Raw genomic sequence first — 11,235 nt, 5'->3', positions numbered from 1 at the left:
TTAACATCATAGATGGCATTGAAAAGGCCTTATCTCTTTTGAGTGGGGCTCAGCCTTAGGCCTTGCTGTGGTTGTTGTTTGACAAATTTTTGGGCTGTAAGTGTTTGTTGGTACCTCCTCAGGGGTCAAATCCAGTGAACTAAGTTTCCCCTGGACAGAGAACAGAGACACTTAAGTAAACACTGCTGCAGCTAGTGGGAGGAGCTGAAGCACAGTCTGGTTAAAGGGATAGGGTGATCCTCTAGTAATGGGCAGTAACACTTCCTACAATACACTAAATGCAATCCTGTCAGCAGTCCTGCTGTGTGATCACCCCGGAAAAAGGAGGGTGTGAGAAACTAAAGCTAAGCTGGCTATGCGCCATGTGAGTTAAAAACAAAGTATTGACACCCTGGATCTTGACATTAAACAGGCGTTCATGTGTGTCTAGTTTAGTTATTTTAAAGTTCAATGTTTCACCAAAGAAAAAATGTGCTCATCAAGCAGAGAAGAGTCACGTCCTTCCAGCCTCCTGCTTTCTCTCTGATTGAAATTCCTTTTAGTTTTTCTAGAGATAGCTAAGATGAGGTTTGCAAGAAAAATACATGTGTCCTTGCAATTAAAGTGTTTGTAAAACATCTTGAAGTAGGATAAGCCCACGTCAATAGTATGTGCAGTGTGTTTATCTATGTTGGTGTCTGTATGTCTATCAATTTATGGTTAGCAGGCCAGATTCTCTGTAGAATACTTACCTGTGGAAGATAATGTATTTGCTGTAGATTTAACCTTACCAGTTTAATCACAAAGTGAAAGGTGACCTGTTTTGCTTTCAATGTTACAGTGCCCTCGTGCCTCCTGCTTCCCCTGACAGTGTTATCACATTTACTTGATATATGTGTTAATGGTTAAAGAAAATGGCACTCAGATGCCTTGTGACCATAATTTTACTTTCAATCAAATTATCATTGTTTTTTTACTGCAAAGTGAGTTCACATACAAACCTTATCAAGATCATGATATCAGATGTTTACATTACACAGCCTTAAACATCCCGAGGGCCAAGGCGTAACATCTCCTAAAATTTTACTAAGGCTCTTAGCTTTTTGGATTATTCAACTATCTATATACAAATGCCCCTTCATTTCTAAAAAGTGTGTGTCTGGCTTCTCATTATTCAGTATCAGTTGAATCCTAAATTACAAATACAATTTTCACCCCTGCCATGTAAAAATGTAACCATGGGTATCCATCCACAAGCCCAAAAGCAACCATTCATCCCTTCATTGGTTTTAATTTGCTTTCATTAACCAGAGTGTATAGAATATGTATATATATATAAATACAATGTGCGTGTGGTGAGGGGGGTGGAAGTCTTGGTGAGTTCCCACACTTTTTTTGTAGGACTTGAACCCCTGTACCTCCTGCAGGGATTAGTAGGAGAGGTGTGGGCTGTGGTCGTGCTTTGGCCGAGCTTACCAGCACGTGGTTTTAGGTGAGCAAGCACCCTGGGTATATGGTTATTTAAAGGAATTTAAATTGTCTAATAAATTTGGTCTGCAGCCTTTTCACCCCAACGATTAGTGTCAGTATTTATTTATTGAAACGGGAGTGGACACCTGGGGTCATAGATATAAATCAGATTATTCTGAAAGCAGACTCATCTGATTTGTATTAGCTACAGGATTTAATTTTTAAAGAGCGCCCCCTGCTCACTTTACTCTCCCTAGTGGGCAGTCCCTGTAAGTGTCAGTGTGGTTTTTCACATCTGATCAGGCTAATGTTAGACAAATGAGCTCCTAGAAAGAGACATTACTAGATGAAGTTTGTGATAATTTGTAAGTTCTGTGGGGAATGCCAACTCAAATAATTATACCATATTCCAGCCTCAATTACTTTTTTTTTCTCCAAAACTTTGGACCATTTGAAAAAATAAATAAATAAAAATAATTGTAGTGCTCTGAGGAACCTTAAACTATGAGTGCAAGATATAGAGGCCGAATTATCAAGTGTCTGTCGGACCTGATCCGACAGTGCGGATCAGGTCCGACAGACATTGCTGAATGCGGAGAGCAATACGCTCTCCATTTTCATCATTGCACCAGCAGCTCACAAGAGCTGCTGGTGCAACGCCGCCCCCTGCAGATTGGCGGCCAATTGGCTGCCAGCAGGGAGGTGTCAATCAACCAGATCGTACTCGATCGGGTTGAATTGTGGCGATTCCTGTCCGCCTCATCAGAGCAGGCGGACAGGGTTATAGACTGCTAAAGACCGCTGCTACATAACTTGTGTTTCTGGCGAGTCTGAAGACTCACAAGAAACACAGGCCCTCAAGCTTCATACGGAGCTTGATAAATGGGCCTCATAGAGTGAAATTGAGAGGTGCTCCTCAATATGGTACTTTAAAAAAAAAGAAAAAGAACACGCACACACTGCTCTACATACAGCATGTTCATTTTCCAATGCAGAGAAGTAGATGTACACTTTGCTATGCCTGAGGGCCATAGGACATGGCATCTGTACCGCCCATCTTTTAAAATGTGTTAAACAAATATATACAAATAAATACCAAGCACCAACATCAAAATAATCTTGCCACTGATGGCATAGGTTGTGTTCTATAGTGGTGTGTAACAGTGTCTATATGAATCCCTGTGTATGCTTGAAAGTCAGCATGTGTGCTTAACTATGTACTTAAGCATAGCATTTACATACATAAAATAATACATTTTTGTATATATGTGAAAATTCATCCACAAAAAACAGAGAGAAAGAGACTTCCGGTAGGCGGCAATCCAAGATGGCCACAGGCTCCTGAAGCTCCGTTTAGCTTGAAGTTAAAGTGGCTACAGATCTTGCCATCCTCCTCTCCCTTGACAGTAAAGGTGTCCGGGAACTCTCTGGGATCAAGGCATACCACCCCTTGGCCGCCGAGAAGGGAAATAATAAGCTGTTTTGCACGCTGGTGGGAACATTGCCGCCATGCTTCTCCACTCTACTCCTAATTCTGGGGAAAAAGAAACAAAGATGGAGCTCCCCAACAATACAGATTGCTGCACTGACCTCTCCATTTTGGCGGCGTTGAAAGCTATACTCCTGCCTAAACTAGATCGCTTGCTGTTTTCCTGCATGGACTTGTGCGCGATTGTCAGCGTACAGAAGCAACCTGACTGGCAAAAGACACTCTCCTGCAACCTTGTCTCTCCGACGATAGAAACTGATTCTATATTGCTCCCGACACTAGAGGTACACCACGTCGCCTCTGAACCTTCACAGGGGAGGGGGATGGCGGTAATAACGGAGCCCAAGACAACTATCTACAATGAGGCCCTCTGGCCGAAGATAGTATTAGAGGCGGGATCACAGTCATCGTCCCTGTTGCACCCGGTGAGATACTTAGATTGTGGACCGAGCCGACACAGTTATTCTGCCCATAGAGCCTTTGACAAGTCTACATGGGGCATTAACAATCCCGACATGGACCGGCCTTTGACTGTCCACACGGCCCGCCCGATTAGAGCACAACATGGCAGTGGTCACCCCTCACACAAAAGTGGCTCTATCCTGATCTATAGCTATATAACTCTATCCCGTGCTGGAATTGGATAAGTTAATGACTCAGCCCTATTCATTTGTTGTGGAGCCGCAGTTTCATTCAGACTGTCAAGTACCCCAATTAAAAAAACGTATCACTGCACAGCTTTTAACCCGTAAGGGACATGTGTTGGCAGACCCAATTCTGGCGGACATATAGCCCTCATTGCACATTCCATGACTGTATAAGACTCTTTAGTCAGTGCCAGCTGTGAAATGCTTAGCTGTGGCAGTTATGATAATATAAAGACAAGGGGTGTTCCCTATCCTACATATTGCTGTTAATAACTGTACTGTTCTTGTATTCTGGATACATGTATATTTCCCATAACTCTTATCTTACATAATGCTTTCCTGGTCAGTCTGTTAGACATATGTGCCGTATAAGGCTCTGTTTCTATTCATTTTAAACATGTCTGTCACTTTGTTAACTATCCTAATAATTGAGGCTCAGCTAATTTCTACCCGATGGGAAGCATATCAATATCAATTTTAGCACTGGCTGTCATCGTATGAATGTCTCCTTAACCTGCAGATGTTATAATACAATCATTTCTACCATGGTATGCTGGAACTCAGTAAAGTACATCGCAATGCTGAACCCACTTTATACTAATACACATGCAGTCCGGCATGGAGTTCACTTCAGGCAGATGGTTGCAGCACTGTGATATCATTTTTTTGTGTTCTTTTTTGTTTGTTTTAGGTTTATATCTAATTTTCTTTTGTTTATACCTGAGCTCTCTCTCCCCCCAGCCCCATCCTTGAGTGGATGTGCTTTGTATGTTGTTCTCTTTTTCTCTTAGGCCACTCGTTCCACTTTACACCCATCTGAATATTACCTTGGGTGAGTGTTTATTTATCAATGCCTGATAATACCTCCTGACGCACATCATAATTATAACTCTCCTAAAACTGGAGCATTTGATTAATGACGCCAAATCTCGCCTTATGCCAAAACTTTTGAATATTTTCTCATATCGCACACATAGCTGAGAACCCTATTATCATAACCAGTGGTAGATAATACATCTCTCATATTAAACTGTAACTGGTATAGCCATGGTTGGCATATCTAGGTATATTCCTATATCCATGACACTCCAGATCTTTATGTATATATCATCCTGTAATAATCTATGCTTTTAAAGAGTGAATAAGGGGGAATTTTACATCTTAGCTTTACTGTTCTTGCTCTACTCATATTTTCATTTTGTACATATATTGGCTTGAGGTTACCAATTTGAGCTTACTTGTTATTCTCACCATGGTCAAGGAAGCTATTAAATCTGGACATGTCCGCTGTTTAGATTACAAGGCACTGTAATACTGCTTAGTTATGTTATGCCTGTATTGAATTTTAATGCCTCTTTCCAGAAGCACTCTGCAATAAACCGAAGGTTTACGTTAAAATTGTCAAACCATTTTCAGTATTAGGCTAATAACATGGACCTCATCAATGTTTTATGTAGCTCAGTTGCATAAGACAACTGCTTAGCACCTTTATTCGCTGTCCCAATATCTTTGTGGAGGAGACTGCTTATTCCATGTTTGTTTGTTTAGGTCTGTTTGTTTGTTTAATTGGTGTGTATGTAGTTCAGGTTAGATTTAATATTGATAGAACCCCAATGTGATGGTACAAGCACATACTTACTAGACCAAGTGTAGGCGCATTGAAAATACTCAGTTATATACTATATTATGTTGTTACACTTTTACTGTATTGAAATTTCCATCTTTTAAATAGTGAGTCTAATAATTGTACCCTGCTCAGGAAACCATATTGCCCACTAATAACACAATTAGCGAAACAAGAATATAGAGGGCGCTAAAATGAAGTTTGGGTTAAATTGGATGTATTCTAAACTTTGTGTAAACTATCCTCCTGATGTTGTTCCTTAACAAACACCACCGTATCTTTCTCAACTATATAACGCAATGCTTGGTATCTTTATGATGAGTGTAATGTCATGGGACTCAATTGTCTTAAGTTCAAGTTTTGTTTAGTTTTTTTATTTTTAGGTTTGGTTTAGTTTAGTTTAAAAAAAAAAAAAGTTAAAAAATGAGAGCTGGGGTAACAGATACTGAGAAAACGTACAATTGATACCTGTTTTATTTGACTGGAATTAGTTTTCATATATACCTTTATTATAACTCATTATCTCGCATGTCGTGGAAGCTCACTTCTTACCTATACGCAGATATGAAACAAACCAACCCATGATGATATATACCTGCAATTCATGTATTTTATTCTTAACTACTGAGACTTACATGTTTTCCTTGCAATATTTACTAGGAATGTTTTAAATGTGTCCTTATATAACTTCAACATATCTGTATATATTTGTTTACATGATGTATGCCCAAGCTCTCTTCAATAAAAAGAATTAAAAAAAAAAAAAACAGAGAGAAAAAAGTTTTAGAATGTTTATTCTTAAAAAAAATACAATAACTTACTAATATACATTAGAATAATATAAGATATGAAATGCATGCATTTAAAGGACATTACAGAAACAGAAGTTTGAAATATTGCATCATATATAATATTATATGCAAATAAATGATTTATAGGTACTTCGTGAGACAAAAAAATATCTGACAATGGAAATCCGAGTCGACTACTATCAATATATCAAAATTCAAATTGCAGAATAAAATGTGCATATTTAACATTGCAATAATTTTATCTCTGGGACTCAAATTAATTCAAGAGCATTTTAAAACAAGATGTTTCTAACACTGCATACTTAAGCTTCAGAAGCATTACAGAACAAAGCAAGTTATCTCTTGATAATGTTAAAATTCAAGGCATTGTGTTTATATGCAAAGTAAATAACTATCAAAAAACCCACCGAAAAACTGCACATTAGAGAGGGAGAGGAGCTGAACTGCAGAAACTGAATAGTACATTTAAATCTGAATAAGATTGATTTAAAGATATCCAATGTTATCTGCCTGTAACTGCAAATTGTTAGAAAATACAAATAATTTGACCCCCCCCCCCTTATTTTACTTGCTTTTAAATGTGAGGAATATATATATATATATATATATTTTATTTTTTTTTATTATTATTTTTTTTTTAACAAAAAATAAATTAGGTACACTGGAAATAATTTATACTGAATAATGTGTACCATGTTTAAAGGGACATTAAACCCAAACATTTTCTTTCATGAGTCAGACAGAGAATACAATTTTAAACAACATCCCAATTTACTTCTATTATCTAATTTGCTTCATTCTTTAGATATCTTTTGTTAAAGAAATAGCAATGCACATTGGTGAGCCAATCACATGAGGCTAATACGTGCAGCCACCAATCAGAAGCTACTGAGCATATCTAGATATGGTTTTCAGGAAAGAATATCAAGAGAATGAAGCAAATTAGATTATATAAGTAAATTAGAAAGTTGTTTAAAATGGTATTCTCTATCTGAATCATGAAAGAAAAAAATTGGGTTTCATGTCCCTTTAAGATTCAGTGGATAGAAAAACCATAGAGAAGCACTATTAGTTAACAGAATGTCTCCTACTTACAGCCTGGTTATGTCATAAAAATGACTGTAAATAAAACCTTAGAAATGATACAATACCTCACACTTATGGAGTATTATCTAAATTAAACTGATGGACTTTATGGTAATTATTTGTATTTTTGTTGAAACCTAAAACTTGAAATTCAGTTTTAAGAAGTCTGAACACTGAGTAATCTTGATAAATACAAACATAAGTCATTAAATACTTAAAAAATTTTTTAAAATAATTGGTGGAGTTTAAGCCTTAACTACACGCTATGGAGTTTCAACTTGCTTTATACCAATATTTTGGTCTGAATTCAAATATAATAGTTAAAACATATAACATGAAATTGAGTTCTGAATAAAAATATTGATCAAATAAACATATCCTACATACAGTTTTGCTCAAAGGTTGGCATACCCTGGCAGAAATCGTGAAATTTTGGCATTAATTTTGAAAATATGACTGATCATGCCAAAAAACTGTCTTTTATTTAAGGATAGTGATCATATGAAGCCATTTATTATCTCATAGTTGTTTGGCTCTTTTTTTTAAGAAATCTCCCAAATGGCCCTGATCAAATGACCCTAAAATGTTTGGCCTTGTTACAAACACACAAGGGGCAATTAAAGGTTCATTTCCCATATCTGTGGCTTTTTCAATTGCAATTAGTGTTTGTGTGTAAATAGTCAATGAGTTTGTTAGCTCTCACGTGCATGCACTGAGATGCTAAGACATGTTGAGGAGAAAAGAACTGTCTAAAGACCTGCGTAACAAGGTAATGGAACTTTATAAAGATGGAAAAGGATATACAAAGATATCAAAAGCCATGAAAATGCCAATCAGTACTGTTCACTTATTAACAAGTGGAAAATTCTGCCAGAAGAATTGTTCGGGATACAACAAAAAACCCACAGGTAACCTCAGGAGAAATACAGGCTGCTCTTGAAAAAGACGGTGTGGTTGTTTCAAGGAGCACAATACAACAATACTTGAACAAAAATTAGCTGCATGATCAAGTTGCCAGTAAGAAGCCTTTACTGAGCCAATGCCAACATTTTTTTTTTACAATATTGCAAATGGGTTTTTACAACACTTTGACACGCCTCTCAGCCTCTGGCACACTGTAATTTGGAGTGACAAGACCAAAATAGAGCTTTATGGTCACAACCATAAGCTGAATGTTTGGAGAGGGGTCAACAAGGCCTATAGCGAAAAGAATACCATCTCCACTATGAAGCATGGTGGTGGCTCAATGATATTTTGGGTGGGGGGGTGAACTCTAAAGGCACAGGGAATCTTGTAAAAATTGATGGCAAGATGAATGCAGCATGTTATCAGAAAATACTTGAATACAATTTGTATTATTCGGCACGAAAACTGCGCATGGGACACTCTTGGACTTTCCAGCATGACAATGACGCTAAGCACAAGGCCAAGTTGACCGTCCAGTGGTTACAGCAGAAAAAGGTAAAGGTTCTGGAGAGGCCATCACAGTCTCCTGACCTTAAAGGGACAGTCTACCATAGAACTGTTATTGTTTTAAAAGATAGATAATCCCTTTATTACCCATTCCCCAGTTTTGCATAACCAACACAGTTATATTAATATACTTTTTACCTCTGTGATTACCTTGTATTTAGGAACCTTCTTCCAGCCCCCTGATCACATGACTGTGACTGTTTATTATCTATTGTCTTAAATGTAGCATTGTTTTGTGCTAGATCTTAAATAACTTTCTGTGCCTGAACACAGTGTAATCTATATGGCCCACGTGTACTTTCTGTCTCTTTGTGTTGAAAAGAGATTTAAAAAGCATGTAATAAGAGGCAGCCCTCAAAGGCTTAGAAATTAGCATATGAGCCTACCTATGTTTAAACTAAGAATACCAAGAGAAAAAAGCAAATTTGATGATACAAGTAAATTGGAAAGTTGATTAAAATTAAAAGTCCTATCTGAATAATGAAAGTTTAATTTATACTAGACTGTCCCTTTAATCTCAAACGTGTGGTTCATGCAAGACAACCAATGACTTTTCATAACCTGGAGGCATTTTGTCAAGACGAAGGGGCAGCTATACACCCAGCAAGAATTCGGGGCCTCATTGACAACTATTACAAAAGACTGCACGCTGTCATTGATGCTAATACACATTATTAAGAACTAAGGGTATGCAGACTTTTGAATAGGGGTAATTTTTTTTTTCAAATGTTGCAATGTTTTGTTTTATGATTCTGCCATTTTGTTATGACCTACAGTTGAATATGAATCCCATAAGAAATAAAAGAAATGTGTTTGCCTGCTCACTCATGTTTTCTTTAAAAGTGGTACATATACTACCAATTCTCCAAGGGTATGCAAACTTTTGAGCTACTTGGGCTACTGTAGTGGAGTAGCTTGGGCTACTGTAGTGGAGTCACTATTTACAATATTACAGAGTATGGACGATTCATTTATCACATTCTAGGTCCTGAGACCCTTCCCCACCCTGATAATGTTGTTTGCAGAATTCACTCATACGACTACAGGCTTCAAGCATCATTTCCTCTGGAACTGTAAGGACAATTCTGAAGTAGTTTGGATATTCAAAACACTGCAAATAAAAAATAAATAGTTTAGGCAAAATTATAAAGAGGGCTAGAAAGAAAATCCTATATATAGTATTTGATTTACTAAATAATATGTGTTGTGCATGTTCCCATGCACTACTCAGGTACAGGTTCATGATTCACTGTAGGCACGCTTCCATTTCCAAGTAATTCCAGAGAATGAGAGAACATGTATTCAAAGACCAGTGAAAAATGTTTTCATTACAGCTGTGCTTTCAGCATTTTCCAGAGAAGAAAAGACAGCACTTTAAAACACCAGTATGTTGTTTTAAATGTCCCTTTTAACAAAATTTGAAAGGAAAGTTGGAGAAATTAAAAACTTCTACACTACAAATCTAGCTTTGACCATGAGGAGAAAACCAAGAAAAGGGTCTTAAAAAGTCAACAACATTAAAGACAACTTAAAGGGACAGTCTACACCAGAATTTTTATTGTTTTAAAAGATAGATAATCCCTTTATTACCCATTTCCCAGTTTTGCATAACCAACACAGTTATAATAATATATTTTTAACCTCTGTGATTATCTTGTATCTAAGCCTCTGCAAACTGCCCCTTTTTTCAGTTCTTTTGACAGACTTGCAGTCTAGCCAATCAGTGCCTGCTCCCAGATTACTTCACGTGCACGAGCGCAGTGTTATCTATATGAAATATGTGAACTAACACCTTCTAGCGGTGAAAAACTGTTAAAATGCAATCTGAAAGAGGTGGGCTTCAAGGTCTAAGAAATTAGCATATGAACCTCCTAGGTTAAGCTTTCAACTAAGAATACCAAGAGAACAAAGCAAAATTGGTGATAAAAGTAAATTGGAAAATTGTTTAAAATTACATGCTCTATCTGAATCATGAAAGTTTATTTTGGCCTAGACTGTCCCTTTAAGCGATCAAAGTTACTGTCATGTTTATGAGGCAAAAAAAGTAACAAAAAACAATGTCCTATATCAATTCAAGACAGAGACTGAGGTCAACTGGAGTAGAAAAAACTAGGATATCTTAAGACGTGTTTTTATCACTTTTATGTTAGAGGGTGACCAAAAGATGACAGACATGTCGTGTTTGGTATCAAAATAATCCTCATGATGTCACAATGGATTTGCCTAAGGATATATGTGTACTGTATTTACATAACTAAAAATTATAAAATATTCTCTAACTTCAGCCAGGGCTGCAGGGCTTTTTATGGCCTGCCATAAAAGGGAGGTGGCTACTCCCTGATCAGAAGCCTCGCCACAGAAAAACTGATTTCAGCAATATAATTTTGTCATTCTACATGGGAGGCTGCGTGGAAGTGTCCAACTTTACTTGACAACTCCCTTAGGTTCTGTTATATTTCTCCTTTTTGGGGATTTTAAGAAAAAAAATGTTGCTTTGTGTAATTGTTTGTTAACTCTATAAATGCACTGTGACTCTTTGCTATTCATAATAAATGTTCCTTTGTTAAGTTTTGCCTTTGTCTTATATTTTAACCACGTTACTGAAGAGACTGGTAGTTTTTAATTGATTTTTTTGCCAAACTGTGTTTTAGGATT

The 11,235-nt window shown here is 37.0% G+C and overlaps 1 protein-coding gene across 1 annotated transcript in view; it reads right to left on the bottom strand.

Moving 5' to 3' along the window:
* Nucleotides 1-5,986: 5,986 nt before the first annotated feature.
* The window catches only part of TAT (tyrosine aminotransferase), a 38,884-nt gene continuing 33,635 nt past the window's right edge, over nucleotides 5,987-11,235 (bottom strand). The window contains exon 12 of the mRNA XM_053699460.1: nucleotides 5,987-9,691. Coding sequence (XP_053555435.1) covers nucleotides 9,548-9,691 — 144 coding nt within the window. The 3' untranslated portion in view covers nucleotides 5,987-9,547. The remainder of the gene's footprint in view (nucleotides 9,692-11,235) is intronic.

This window comes from Bombina bombina, chromosome 1 (genome assembly GCF_027579735.1).
Source record: "Bombina bombina isolate aBomBom1 chromosome 1, aBomBom1.pri, whole genome shotgun sequence".
Classification (NCBI taxonomy): Eukaryota; Metazoa; Chordata; class Amphibia; order Anura; family Bombinatoridae; genus Bombina; species Bombina bombina.
The sequence above is the reverse complement of the archived record's forward strand: the minus strand, read 5'-3'. Positions and strand labels throughout refer to the sequence as shown.